The sequence below is a fragment of the Gracilinanus agilis genome, chromosome 3 (genome assembly GCF_016433145.1).
Source record: "Gracilinanus agilis isolate LMUSP501 chromosome 3, AgileGrace, whole genome shotgun sequence".
Classification (NCBI taxonomy): Eukaryota; Metazoa; Chordata; class Mammalia; order Didelphimorphia; family Didelphidae; genus Gracilinanus; species Gracilinanus agilis.
The window spans coordinates 596,408,496-596,424,506 of NC_058132.1; the positions used below are offsets into that span (position 1 = coordinate 596,408,496).

At 33.9% G+C, this 16,011-nt stretch overlaps 1 protein-coding gene across 1 annotated transcript in view; it reads left to right on the forward strand.

The window, feature by feature from the left end:
• The window catches only part of BMPR2 (bone morphogenetic protein receptor type 2), a 210,895-nt gene that overhangs the window by 174,661 nt on the left and 20,223 nt on the right, over nt 1–16,011 (forward strand). Inside the window, exons 4-7 of the mRNA XM_044670646.1 lie at nt 2,292–2,402; nt 6,737–6,828; nt 8,194–8,424; nt 9,439–9,553. Coding sequence (XP_044526581.1) covers nt 2,292–2,402; nt 6,737–6,828; nt 8,194–8,424; nt 9,439–9,553 — 549 coding nt within the window. The remainder of the gene's footprint in view (nt 1–2,291; nt 2,403–6,736; nt 6,829–8,193; nt 8,425–9,438; nt 9,554–16,011) is intronic.

A 16,011-nucleotide genomic window follows, 5' to 3' on the forward strand; every position in this document is an offset into this window, starting at 1 on the left:
AATTTCAAGGCAAAACAGCTTATATGCAAAACTTTAATATTGCAGTAAATTCAATTAGACAACTAACACTGTTTGAATCACAAGTAATGCCAAGCTGTTTTATATATGTCACTTGCTCTCAGAAGTTAGAATAAGCATCAATGACCTCCCTTCCCAAATTTGCAGTGAATATATTTTCAGAGCTCAAACTACAATTCTAGTAATATTTTTCAGGCCTTGATGTGAATGCAAAAAAATTTTTTTTCTATATTTCAAAATACATTTAATTTTTCAGTTGAAGGATTTCCACCTAACCTCCTATTGGAGTCTGCTTGCCAAGATATTCACAGGAACTTTATGAATCCAACTACAAACCATCTTTAAAATAATGAAGACATGCCTAAATAATGGGAGAAATTTGGATTTTTCTGGAGTAGCCCAGGATAGATAATGTAACAGAAATGTCAGTGTTTTCTATATTAATTTGTTTTATAGAACTAAAAAAAAATGATGAAATTCATTTGGTGGAACAATATATTTCAGGGGAAACAATGAAAAAAGTGGAATAGAAAGAGGTTTGGCAATACTGTCAAACTATACTACGAAGCGCAGTAATCATCAGAATAATTTGGTACTGATGAAAAATTTAAAAGGTCAATAAGAGGAAAAGATTCATTTTGCATATTACAGGAGACTCAAATTACTGGAGTTAAGGACTCACTATTTGGTGTTTAAAAAACAAACAAGCAGAAAACAAAAAATCCTTATCTTCTGTCTTAGAATCAATACTAAATATTGGTGCTTAGGCTAAAGAGAAGTCATGGTTAGGTAATTGAGGTTAAGCGACTTGCCCAGGGTCATACAGCTAGGAAATGCCTAAGACCAGATTTGAACCAAGGTCTTCTTGACTCTAGGCCTGGCTCTCCATCCACTGTGTTACCTAGCTGCCCTAAGAACTCACTATTTGACCTCCCCAAAACTACTGAGAATACCAGAAGCCATTCTGACAAATTAGGTTTCAACTAGCAGCTTACACCATGTGTTAAGATAAACTCCAAATGAATTCACATAGATATAAAATGTTGCTTTATCAACATATTAGAGGAGCAGGGGAGAAATAACTCTTTACACCTGTTCATAGAGGAAGAATATATGCCCAAACAAAGAATTAGAAAGGATTACAGAAGATAATATGGACAGTTTTGATTACATAAAATTAAAAATTTTTTGTCAAACATGCAGCTAAGATTAAAAGGGGGAAAACTGTGAAAAAATATTTACAAGTTTCTTTGATTAAGTTCTCATTTAAAAAATATGTAAGGTAAGGATTCAAACTGGTAGGAATTAGAACTATTTCTTACTTGATAAATAAAGGATCGGAATAGACAGTTTTCAGAAAAAGAAATCCAAGCTTTCATTATATTTTTTCTGTGCTTCAAATGACTGATAATTAGAAAAATATAAATTCAAGTTACTGTAAGATTTCATCGCACACCCACCAGATTGGCAAAGTTGATAAAGTAAAGGATAACAATAAACGTTAAATGGATTGCAGGAAAATGAGCACATTAATGCACCATTGGTGGAGCTATGAATTATCTCAGTCATTCTGCAATGCAGTTTGGAACTATATCCAAAAAGTTCTTAAACTGTGTGTATCCTTTGACATAGTGATACCAGTGCTAGGCCTATACCACAAAGAGTTCAAAGAAAGAGGAAAAGGACCCATATATACAAAAAATATAGTATATAGCATATATAGTATTTATAGTTTGCCTGTTTATATATATAGTATTTATAGTACATATTAAAATATTTATAATTCTTTTTGTAAAGGGAAAAGAACCAAAAATTAAGGAATACTAATGCTTCTTTCACCATTAAATTGCTTCACTTTAATTTCTTAGCCATTTCTGCAGTTCACATCTCACCAACTTCCTCTGAAATAACATTGAGTTTTTTAGATTAAAATTATTTATATATTTTTGCTGTCATTTGATCTGATTTTTTATTATGTGGAACCCTACCTAACAAATCTGTCAGTTTTCCAAACTTTTTACAAGATTAATTATGGTAAAGGTTTTAAAAATGTCTTGTAATGAATTTATTGATTTTTCATTTACTTTGTCTTTATGTGCCATATAAAGTCATGAATTAATTGATTTTTTCTCAATTATTTTTATTCTTGTAGGTTTTCAATGTAATTTAAGAACAAGAGTTTGATTTTTCACTTACTTTTTAAAAGACTTTAGTTCTTTAGAAGAACATACCTTCTTTAATGTGACATAACAGTCTAATTTGTTCTCTTTCAGGTCCTCCTCATTCATTTCACCGAGATGAAACAATAGTAATTGTCTTGGCATCAGTCTCTGTATTAGCTGTTTTGATAGCTGCCCTGTTCTTTGGCTATAGGATGCTGGCAGGTAAAATTTCAATTATTTTTAATCTCTTTTTCATAACCTTTACTATCAATAGATATTTACTAAATTTCTAATATGAGCAAGGCATTGTACCAGAAGCTAGGAACTTGACCAAAAAAAATGCCTATGCCCTGACCTTCAAGGAGCTTATATTCTACCCTGTATGTGCTTTGGAGTTAAGGGTGTAATGGGGAACATGAGCATACACAGAGATGACTTGATACAAAGTCTTTGGAAGTGGGGAAGAACAACTGTCTGCTTAAGGGTGAAGCTAACTTGTTGCTCAGATCCAAAATCTTCTCAGGAATTTGCAGAACCCAGGCCAGGGGAGGTAGTAAAACACTGCCTTGGATCAGGCTGCTTTGGGAGCCCAGAAAGCTTGTAGGTCTTCAGTCTATCCCTGAGAGCCTGGAACAGGACCAGCCTAGACATTTCCTAGAGAAATGCAGAGCAGAGCCCTAACACCAAATCCAAGTCAGGAAGAACACTAGAAGAGCAAGTAATCAAAAAAAGAATCCTACTGTAAAAGACTGTGATGGTGATCAAGATGATCAAGATCTAAACCCAGAAGGCAATGACTTTAAAATATATACATGCAATGCCTCAAAGAAAAATACAGCCTGGGCACAAATTAGTTAGAATTCCTGGAAGAGATTTAGCAGGAATTTTTAAAAAAATGTTTCTACAAATGAATTGAGAGCACTAGAAGAAAAGAAATAAGAGCTAAGGAGGAAATAATTAGAAAGAAAATTGACAGCTTGCCATAAGTTATTAAATCTTAACCAAGAAAAAAACCTCTCTGAAAATTAGAATTGACCAAATAGAACCCAATGGCTCTCTAAGATAAGAAAAAAAATATTAAAGCAAAATTTTAAGACTGGAAAAAAAATGGAAGAAAAATAAGTTATCTTAAAGCAAAATAACTGACCTGGAAGACAGATCAAGAGGGGGAAAAAAGTTAAGAATCATTGGATTACATGACCAAAAAAAGAACCTAGCCATCCTTTTTCAAGAAATCTTAGAAGAAAAGTATGGAGCAGCTAGGTGGCTCAATGGATAGAGAGGTAGGCCTGGAGATGGGAGGTCCTGGGTTCAGCTACAGCCATGGACATTTTTAAGCTGTGTGACCCTGAGCAAATTACTTGACACCAATTGCCTGCCCTTACTGCTCTTTTGTTTCGGAACCAATACTTAGTATTGATTCTCAGAATATAAGGGTTTGAAAAAAAAAGTAAAAAAGAACTCTCAGGTCTTTTTGAAGGCAAAGTAGAAATAGAAAGAATCTATCAGTCACCTCCTGAAACAAATCCCAAATGAAAACTCTCAAGAATGTAGTAGTTAAAACACTTAGCTTCCACATAAAAGAAAAAAAAAATACTGCAAGCAACCAGAAGGTAAATTCAAGTTTTGAGGAGCCAGTGACTCACACAATTTTTCAGCTTCTACTCTAAAGGAGTGAAAAGCTTGAAATATAATATTTCAAAATGTAAAGGATTTAGTATTACATCCAAGAATAACTTATCCAGCAAAACCAAGTATAATCTTACAAAGTGAGGGGAATGGATCTTTAATGAAATAAGACTTCCAACTATTCCTGATGAAAAGAGTTGCATAGAAACTATGAAGTACAAACACAGATGTCAAGGGAAGTGTATACTTTTCAACAAAATAAAGCATAAATAAATGAACAAATAATCATAAGGGACTAATAAAGATATACTGATTATATATGGAGAGATGATATGAGTCCCTTCGACTCTGCCCTTATCAGAGATCGTAGAGAAATTCTAATTAGACGTCCTGGGAGTGTAATGTCTTATCTTCTATAATGTCATTGATGATCTTACAAGAAGAATGGAAAAAACAAAGGAAAGAGGATAGAAAGAAAAAGGGAGGGGAAAACTATAGGAAATTATCTCACCTAATGAAAGTGTGCAAGTAGTTATCTATAAAACAAGCAAGAAGGAGTGAAGGAGTGGCTTACTTTTGAACTTCACTTTAATCTGAACTGGCCAAAGGAGGGGAGAATATAAAGTATATTATGTGAACGTGATATAATATCATTGTACTGTAAAAAAAGCACTGAAGGAATAGTTTCTGAGAAAATTTATGAATTAATGCAGAGTAAAGTGAACAAAATCAACAGAACAGCTTGTATAATGACAACAATATTGTAAAAACAAACAACTATGAAAGACTGAGGAATACTGATCAATGTCATGACCATTCCAGGCATCAAGGATGAAACATACCCAAATCTTTACTATTGTGAAAGAGAATTTTATCCCCTTGTCTATTTTAAGTTAATCAATCAAGAACTTAATGTACCCCATTTAACACTTAGTAAGTCACTAACAAAGAAAGTTCATGCCCTAAAAGACCACAAGCACTGCTTTCCCTTGGGCAGTGCTAGGCAAATTGAAAGGCTGTGATTGATTCCTGAGATGTGACAAGGAGAACTGATGGGTGGAGAAAATTGTATAAAAGCGGGAGCCTGAGAGAGATTTGGGCCCATCTCTTCATTCTTGGTGGTTCTTAGCCTTGGGAGCATGAGCTCTGGTGGTATTCTTGGCAGTCTTGGCCTTGTGTGCTCTGAAGGTTCTTGGCGGTTTTCAGCGTCTTTTGGCTCTTTGGATTTCTGCTTCCTGGTCCAGACTTTGGATGCTGGTGAAGATTCAGCTTCCTATATTGGAGACTTGGGCTGAAGAGGGACGCTTACTTGGGTGAGACTCTTGCCTCCTTGGCATGAGAGATTGCCCTTTGCAGTTCAGCCTCTTTCAACTTCAATTTTTGGTTGTTGGAATGCCTGACTGGAGACACTCTTGTGGACTGGTGAGATTCGCATTCGCATTCGTGGTCTGGAGGCACTAGTATTAAGATTTAGAGTATTTTTAGCTAGGCAATATTTTCTACCTCCTTCATATATTTCCCACTTTAATATCTCTACCTTGCTGAAAATAAAGTTACTAAACAGTCTACTAACTCACAGTTTAACTTTAATTTTTATAAATGGCAACCACAACATTTTTAACTCATAAATTTAGTCAAACCATTTTTAACCCTTACACTGAAGAAGTAAACTTGAGTGCAAAATAAGACTTTTTTTAATTAAAAAAAAAAGCAAATATAGAAAAGTAAACTAAACTTTTGAGGGATTTGTGATAACATTTATGTACAATCTTCTTTCTCTTTGTTGATGAAAATGCTTGTTTACTTTGCTTTTGTAGAATTTAGAATTTAAAAAATAAAATAAAAAATAAACGGTAAAAGAATTTTTTTAAAAGGCCAATTTGGAAATTTGTTTTGCTTCATATTCATGCGTATAACAAGGATTTTCTTTTTTTTTATGGGAGAGGATAATATTGGTGAAGAGATTTTACTGATTAAAAATTAATTTAAAGAAATAATTTCTTCTTGTTTTCTTGATTTAAAATGTCATTATAGGGGGCAGCTGGGTAGCTCAGTGGATTGAGAGCCAGACTTAGAGACGGGAGGTCCTGGGGTCAAATCTGGCCTCAGCCACTTCCCATCTGTGTGACCCTGGGCAAGTCACTTGACCCCCATTGCCTACCCTTACCACTCTTCTGCCTTGGAGCCAATAGACAGTATTGACTCCAAGATGGAAGGTAAGGGTTAAAAAAAAAATGTCATTATGTGGCCAGCTAGGTAGCTCAGTGAGATCCAGGCCTGGAGGTGAGAAGTCCTGGGTTCAAATGTGGCCTCAGATATTTCCTAGCTCTGTGACACTGGGCAAGTCACAACCCCATTGCCTAATTTTTATCTCTCTTCTACCTTGGAACCGATACATAATATGAATGTTTTTATTAAGATGGAAGGTAAAGGTTTTTTTAAAAGGTATTACTCATTTTATAGATAGTAAAGTTTCAGGGTTTTGCTGATTTAGATTCATTTTGTGGGTCCATTCAATTTGATATGGATTTTTAAAGCAACTATAGTTAGCTAAGCTCGTTACTATTCACTAGGATACAAATGCCAAAGCCAAAGGGTCTCTGATCTCCTGGAGTTTCTATTCCTTTTCATGTAAGGTTTGATTTCTTTTGTATCACTGTCTATTGGAGGAACCAGTCTACTAGTACTGAACTCATGAGGTAGACATTTCTGGCCTTGATTTACAAGTCTAGTGGTATGATTAGTGGTTTATGTGTTAAAGAATTCCTTGTTTTTAAACATTTGGGGAAGATTCTCTCTGTTGAACTGATACATTAGCTCTCATTTTTGCTTCTACTATATAACTTATTAAAGATACTCCATCCACCTTTTAAAAAATGATAAATTTTTCTTTTAGGTATTAATAAGACTCCTTTGTTTGCCTCTAGGGGATCGTAAGCAAGGTCTTCACAGTATGAATATGATGGAAGCAGCAGCCTCTGAGCCTTCTCTGGACCTAGATAATCTAAAACTTCTGGAGGTAAGAATTCCGTTGAGGTCTTTCTTTTATTCAATATGTTCTCTTTAAGAAGAGATAGATCCCAGTATCCTCCATTTTATTACATCTTACTTATAGACAGAAAGAAATCTCACCTTTTCTGGAAAGTGTTTACTGATTGTTACAGCTCAGAATGGTTTCTTTATCTTATGAATTCTTTTTTTTAAACTCTTAACTTCTGCCTTGGAATTGATACTAAGGATTGATTCTAAGGCAGAAGAGAGTGGTAAAGGGTAGACAGACAGTTGGGGTTAAGTAACTTGCTCATTTAAAATGTATCAAAAAAAGGAACATTTTTAAAAAACAAAAAATATTAAAAAGGCCATTTCTCAACTAGGAGGGGAATGCTTGACCAAAAAAAGACATAGAGATGCTCATAAAAGCCAAATTGGACAATTTGAATTCCAATATATGTATATATAAGCCATGATAGAAAGATATCATGATTCCATTTATGTAGAAGAAAGGTGGGGAGGGGAAGAGAATGAACATTATATAGTGTGTCTGTTATGTGCCAGGTACATTGCTAAAACCTTTTTACAAAAATTATTTCAATTGATAGAAAAAGAATATAATATACACTGAAAATACTATAATTAGAATGAGACATAAGTATATAAGAAAAGTATAAGGAGGCAAAGCAATATGTGAAGTATGAGGAAAGAAATATTTCTAAGTATGGATAAGCAACATTTAAAATAGGATTGAGTTCTTTTGTTGCATTTATTTTTTATCATCTTTTCCATTTTTATTTATAAAGTCAGTGTTTCAATTCTTCTTTTATTAATACTGACATTTTTAACCCTTCCTGTAATTTGTAAGAATAAAAATATGTATTTAAATACTTAAAGATATTGATTACATGGATGATATTTCCCAGCAGTTAAAAACTTTTAGTAAGTGTCAAACATTATAGGTTAAGATAAATAGTCATGAAAACATTTTTTAACATTGTTGGAAGATAAAACTATATTGTTAAAATACATTCTTTGATAATTAGTTTTATAGTACAGAAGGAAAATATTCAATACAATAGTTGTGGCTAATTTGTTTATTATGCAAGATAGTTGTACAGTTAAATTGTGAAACATACGCTTTTTAAGCATGTAAATAATATCCTTTGTGATCAGGCAATAGATTCTGTGAAAATAACTCCACTTCCTCTACATTAGTTTTTAATTGCCATTTTAGTTAGCTGATTACTTATTAGGTATCAATAAACTAAACAGGAATAAAAGACCTATTTGTTAAAATATGTGATTCTTATGCCACTTGGGGAAGTTTATTTATTCTGTTACCATATATTCCATTTGAATTACCATCATGGCTTTATTTAAATTTTTGCAGCTGATTGGTCGAGGACGATATGGGGCAGTGTATAAAGGTTCTTTGGATGAGCGTCCAGTAGCTGTAAAAGTTTTTTCTTTTGCCAATCGTCAAAACTTTATCAATGAGAGGAACATTTATCGAATTCCTCTTATGGACCATGACAACATTGCTCGCTTCATTGTTGGAGATGAAAGATTTACTGCTGATGCACGAATGGAATATTTGTTGGTTATGGAGTATTATCCTAATGTAAGTAATTGAGAGTTGTATTTTTAGGCATAAATAAATTGTCAATTTCAGAATTTCACACATGATTCCTATTACCTAAAAATATTTTAAATAATCATTATGTGTTAGGTGGGATAGAAAATATTAATTATTTGACTAATTCCCCGTGTTATGTACTTACAATCAAAGAGATTTTAACAAAGATACCTTTTTTTGTATTTGAGAAATAGTAACATAAAACATGTTAGGTTGCAAATTAAATCTTTGGGAAAGAGTTGCCAAGAAGCCAGAAGATTCATTATGAAGTTCTTTGTAAATCTCAGAGGAATTCATCTTATAGAATGAGTTGTGAATTTTGAAATCTAAAGGTTATCATACCTATCAATGAAATTATATGCAGTTTAAATACCAAAGAATATAACCTTCTAGATGTCTTTTCTTCTAGGTCCATCATGTTCCTACTGTAATTTTTAATCTCCTTTTTTTTATTTTTCTAATCAATATGATAGGTGTGATATATTTTTGTCCTTGCCTGCCTTTTGTGGTTGATTAGGCACTGTAGTAAATACATTGTTCTCCTTTGTTTCTTAGTCCATTGAAAATAATCAATTATGTGAAAAATAAATGCAGTATACATGATTCAGTAGAAAAGGAAATAGAATGTTCCAAGAAGCTACTTCCCATTTCTTAAGTCAGTTTTTCCTTCAATGTTTTTTATGGCATTACCATTATAATAGGGTTTTAGAAGTGCTTTAATTCAGTAGAGACAACAAAACCTTTCATTCCTACTGTTTCTATATGATCTTTTTGAATAGGCTCTTCAAATTCCATCCTTTATGATAATAGTGCTTTATTTCCATAAGAAGCTTCAAAGAAGAAATGCTTCTTTATCCTTACCTTATAAATATAAAGTCTTTTTAGCTTTTCAGATGTTCTTTTGAGCTGATTTTGATTTTTAAATGTTGACAGAATCAAGTCTAGAAACCCTAGTCAAGAAAGATCTTTTTAAACTAATTTTATTTTTTTATTCTTAAGGGTTCTTTGTGCAAGTATTTGAGTCTTCATACCAGTGATTGGGTAAGCTCTTGTCGTTTGGCACATTCTGTGACCAGAGGCCTGGCATACCTTCATACAGAATTACCAAGAGGAGGTAAGATAAGGAATGGACATGTTTTTAGAGATATTAAAATACTAAATCACGGTTTTCAGATAAACTAAGGAAATTTAAAAAAACCAATGTATATTTAAATATATGATGAGATATTTTTGATGTTATTACAAATTTAGCACTCTCAAGACCCAATCAAGCTGTATATTATGTGCATCTCCAAATAAAATCCCACATGCAAGCTATTTACATTTTGCTTGTGGGGGAAAATAGGGACTCAACAAAATAAGAATAAAGGATCCACATGGTATAGTGGACAGAGGACCAGCCTTGGAATCAAGAGGACCCCCTTCAGTCTCAAGGCCTGCAGCTGACCTATCATCATGTGACTATGGCCTAGGGTGGTCCTAGAGGGCAGCTCTCCAACTCTGGCTACAGATGCTTTTGTCGTCAGCTCTTGCTAGGAGAAATCACAGGTCTGACTTTGGGTAGGAGGGTTAAAAAGAATAATACCAATATATTTGCTTTCTGATTCCCTCAAGTTCTAAATCCTCTTGAATACTTAGAAAGGGCCTTGCTCTTTGTTTGGGTTATTTAGTTATAGTTACTATACTGGTTGTTTTTGCTCTTCTGTCTGGATTTTGTATCACGTCCCAAAGATCATTCCCTGTTTCTTTGTATTTTTCATAGGCATTCTTTATAGATCAACTTTGATAATAATATAATACGTTGATATGACGTAGTTTATTTGTTCAACCATTCACTGTTAGTGCAGTATTGTCAGTTAGATTTTTTGCTTTTAAACATCAAGTAGCTGTGAATATTTTTATAAAGATAGGGCCTTTTCCCCCTTTTAGTTATATCTTTAGTAAGTATTGCTAGCAATAGGATTCCTAAGTCAAAGTGTATGATTAGATTTGTAATTGTTATTTTGGCAGATGCTACAGACTTTTTGTAGAGCACTTTGTAGCCCCAGGAACAGTATAATAGATAATGATTATGGACAGTTGTGTATTCTTGTTGAATTTTGTCTTAAAATTTTAATGCAGCAAATTTTGCTGTTCTTAAAAATGGTTAAATAGTAGTGAATCCAATTTCTAATATATCTTTATCTTTCAACTGCTTCAAAATCATCATTGCTACATTTCTTGAAAATACAAAATGTGAAGTAACAGAATTAATATACAACAAAGAAGAAATGAAATTATATAGTATTATGTGTCCTAGCCCACATAGTCTCCCAGAGACAATCCAGGCTTCTTTATCTAATTCCTATTTAATTTTTAGACCAATTCATTGTTTCTTCTCTGCATTGTTGGTTCACAAAGTGGTCTCTATATGTTCCCAAGATGAGCCTCCTTGATAGTTTTTTTAGCATTATCTGATCAATTCTTGATCCCCTTAGTTTTTCCAATATTGATTAGTTAGGCCCAAGTCTTTTGAAACTTGACACAACTTGACACCACCAGCATAATAATCACCTAAAAATAAGGAAATCTGGAAGACTTTATCATCTAATATAGACAGGTCAGAATACATAAACATTTGTGTGCACACAAAGAAACATGAGTATAACATGTATTCTTATATGCATACACATATATATTTAATTACATATTTAATTTATGTACATACTCTGCTCAGTTTCCTCTTTTCATAAATAAAACTATATATATACAAAAAGGGAAACCCCAGGATTTTTTCTTATATTTTATTTTTTAATCAAGTTTTAGACACATATGTCATGAAGCCATACTAATATCACTACTTTGTTTTCCTCTTCAATTTCTGTGGCTCTGCTCCCTCCCCCATACCTAATAAATACAGGTTTGAATGTATAGTTTTAAAAAACAGATTTATACAAGAAGGCATAACAGTTGCCATTGAGCAGTGTAGTCTCTTATTATAGGTAAAATAAATAACATATCTGCTAAGAGAGATTTGGAAGCAATGTGTTAAAGAGGTAATACATAAATTTTTGCCCTAGAATCCAGATAAGTTGTTAAATAAAGTCTATTAATAGAGAAGAATTTAGCCAGAGCAGTGGCCATTTGCCAGCACCTTTCCCCATCTCTGTCTGTAGAAGTCAGGTCAATATGAGGTTACTTCTGGACTGTGAATCTTCCATAGCAGATGCAATCTGGGAGGTTTTCCCTCCTCTGAAACCACTCTACTGAAGCCCAAACTGAACTGGACTCCTGTCCACCCCAAGAACAAATGGAAATCATTCCTGTCCCTTCTATGGGGTTTGTTTGGATTCTAAAATTATCACTAAAGGCTCTGGTACCTGCCTTTGTAGCTGCGTCCCCAGCTCCTTATGGTCTGGACAAGTGTTTGAGCAGCTCTTCTGGCCATCCTGCCCATGACTGCATTGCCTGGGGAATGTGTACAGCTCAGTGTTAACTGGACCATTTGAGGTTAATGTGCTTCTTCACTTCTTAGTTTGAGATATAAAATATCTCAACCACCTCTCGGGCTTTCTTGAGCTCATCTTTCTCAACTTCTCAGGGCACCTTACTCTGTTGCTCATCTTTTAGTATAAAGATAAGATCTATACCTGTGATTTCTTTGGAATAGAAAACTGTCAGTACAAGTCAGCACCAACCTTTTCTGCTGTTCAGAGATAGTTTCCTCAGTTATTGAGAATTTAAGTGACTTGTCCAATGATTTACTTATTGTTCATTTTTTTGTTCTTTACATATTGTCTTGATGTTTTTCTCTCCCCGTAACTTCTAAAAACACTTTTCCTTTTTTATTAGTATGTCTTCAGTACACTTGTTTAAACACTGCTTCAGAAACATCAGTCCCTCCTAGGTACCTCTGAATTTTTCCTTCTGTGACACTTTCGTGTTTTGAACCTCTTTGGGGCATTTTCACTCCTTAAATAATTTTTTCCCTCTTTTAAAAATTTAGAATATTTTCCCATAGTTACATGATTCATGATCCCCTTCCCTTCCCCTCTTTACTCCCCCCCCCCTCAAATCCGATAAGCAATTCCACTGGGTTATACATGTATCATTGTTCAAAACCTATTTTCATGTTATTCATATCTGCAGTAGAGTGATCCTTTAACATCAAAACCCCAATCATGTCCCTATCACATGATTGATCACATATTTTTCTAATGCATTTCCATTTCCACAGTTCTTTCTCTGGGTGTGGATAGCTTTCTTCCTCACCATTTCCTCTGGATTGTCCTTGGACATTGCATTGCTACTAGTAGAAAAGTCCATTACATTCGATTTTGCCACAGTGTATCAATCTCTGTGTACAATGTTCTCCTGGTTCTGCTCCTTTCACTCTGCATCACTTCTTGGAGGTCTTTCCAGTTGACATGGAATTCCTCCAGTTAGTTCATCAATCCTTTCAGCACAATAGTATTCTGTCACCATCAGATACCACAATTTGTTCAGCCATTCCCCAACTGAGGGTCACTCTCTCATTTTCCAGTTTTTTTGCCACCACAAAGAGGGCAGCTGTAAATAATTTTGTACAAGTTTTTTTCCTTAGGGTACAAACCCAGCAGTGGTATGGCTGGGTCAAAGGGTAGGCAGTCTTTTAGAGCTCTTTGGGCATAGTTGCAAATTGCCATCCAGAATGGTTGAACCAATCACAACTCAACAACAATACATTAGTGTCCCAATTTTGCCACATCCCCTCCAACATTTGTAATTTTCCTTTGCTGCCATATTGACCAGTCTGCTAGGTCTGCTAGACCAGTCTGCTAGTACCTTAGAGTTGTTTTAATTTGCATTTCTCTAATCAGGAGGGATTTGGAACACTTTCATGTGCTTATTGATAGTTTTGATTTCATCATGTGAAAACTGCCTATTCAGTCCCTTGACCATATTGTTGATTAGGGAATGGCTTGATTTTTTGTAAATTTGACTTAGCTCCTTATATATTTGGGAAATTAAACCTTTGTCAGAAAGTTTTGTTATAAAAATGTTCTCCTGGTTTGTTGTTTTCCTTCTAATTTTGCTTGCATTGGTTTGGTTTATACAAAACCTTTTAATTTGATATAATCAAAATCATTCATTTTACATTTTGCAATATTCTCTATCACTTGCTTGATCTAAAATTCCTTCCTTTCCCACAGATCTAACCAGTATACTATTCTATGTTCACCTAATTTATTTATGATTTCACTCTTTATATTTAAGTCATTTACCCATTTTGAATTTATCTTGTTATAAAGTGTAAGATGTTGACCTAGACCTAATTTTTCCCATATTGTTTTCCAATTTTCCCAGCTTTAAAGAACTTTCTTAATAATTAATAGCCTTGTACTCAGCCTTTTCAGCATCTCTGATCTTTGTATTATTGAGAATCTTTGACATATAGTTTTCTTAGGCCTTTTATGTCGTTTTGTTATTACTTTAGGGTAGTAAATATTTTATATTAAGCCATTTTACCTTGAATAGGTGTCTTGACATTGTATATGTCCTTAGTGCAGTAGTGACCACTGTCACTGCTAGTGTCCCCAAATTAATATATTTGTCTTAGCTCGCTAGTGCTTCTTTAACAAACTGCACCAAGAGGTCAGTTTATTCTCTTTTTTTTATCCCTTCCAAGGTCCTCCAACCAGAACTCTTCTGACTCTGCAATGATAACTTGTAGTTTTGTGGTAGAGTATAGAACCTGGGGTTGAAATCAAGAAGACCTGCTTTCAGTTTTGTTCAGAAACTTTCTCATTGTGCAATTTTGGGCAAGATATTTAGCCTCTTAGAGCCTTGGTTTCTTCATCTGTGCAATGAGGATTTTAATAACATCTGCCTCACAAAGTTGATATAGGGAACAAATGAGTTAATATATGGAAAGCCCCTTAAAGATCTTAAAGTGCTCTACAAATGTTAGTTATTTTCATGATGGAACTGGTATTACCACCCTTCAAAATCTGGGTTTTACTCAGCTTTTGTAAAATGAGGGCTATGTGTATACTCTTGATAGTGTAGTATAATATATTTGACACAAGTATCTTTACAAGAATTATGTGTGCCTTCAATGATGTAAGAGTGCTACTGAGTATATTATTTTAGTATCTAGAAATAATATTATTTACTCAGCTATTAGGAACCATAAAAATAGAGAAATTGCTTTGGAATTTATTTTCCTTATATGGAATTCTGGTTTTTGGAGTGCTCAGTCTTACAGTTTTCTTTTGCTTTAATTTAATTCAACAAACGTTTATTAAGTGTGTGCATATTAAGTGTGTGCTATGGATACAATAGGGATTTTTCTGGGTGGTCAGGATTATCTGGACCTATCATTTCATTAGTGTAGGGGGAATCCTGGTAAAGAAAATCTTGTCCACCAATGCAGAACCATAACTATTTAATAGTTTTAGAGAGTTGCCTCAGTTTTACATAACACCTTCACTCTGATTGTAACAATTAAATCACTAGATAGTTTTCAGAGTAAATTGATCCGATTATTCTATTTCTGGACATAATATAGAGAGACATTTAAATTATTAATAGCAACAATAAATATGGTTTAAAATTTCATCATTTCAGGAGTGTAAAGCTTGGGAACCTACTGAATTCTTCATACACTGGAAAACCAACATCATGATTTAATATGCAGTTGGTTGCTTTTTAGACAGGCAACTGGTACTCTCTTTCTTCATAAGGGATTCCAACTCTTTCAGTAATTCTCCAACCTCCCAGTCACAGAACCCTCAAGAGTCAGAAGGATCCCAAGAAATCAACTTGTCCAGTATACAGCTGAAGAAAAATTGGATCTGGATTAGTTTTTCCCTTTGTTCCCTTTTGAGAAAAAATATTAAAATTAAAGAAACTATTAGCTGATGTGCTTCTGTGCATGGGCCCAAGAACTATTTTGTAAATAGTTTATTTATGTATGGTGCCTCTTGGACAGGAAGCATTTTATAAGGGCTTGTTGGTTGCATTGCCATTTCTGAGATTTATTTCTGTCTCCTTTCTTGACTTCTTTCCTCCTTTGATTCATACCTGCTGCTCTTCTTCCTGCACTGTAGCCCCTCCTGCAAGATCTAGCTTGGTGCATATAGAAGAGTTTTTCTTTTCACTTCAAAGTTCTTTGAATTTGATTTGTGATTTCACTGGTATAAAGCAGGGATTCTTGACCTTTTTTGTATTCTAGGCGCCATTGCACTGTTTTAAATTGTGATTTTATCAAAGTAACATTTCCATTTATAAAAAATAATTCCTCTTCCTTTATCTCTCTTGATTCCCCATTGCCACTCCCAGGATATAATACGAGCATACCTGTTTGTTTTGGAATTGACAAGCAACACATTAGCTGTTAGTTTCACCAAATTTGTACTTAACTAACTCTTCCTACACAAGTAGGTGTGACTATTAGAAATCGAGGATTAAAGAGTCGAAAAAAATCATTACAAATGTTATCTTTTTTATTAATAAAAATTGGTAGGATAGGAAATGACAGGCTTCTATATTTATCTACCACCTTCTTAACCAAAGTACTGTTTTCATCTCCAGTAGAGTTATCCAAATATT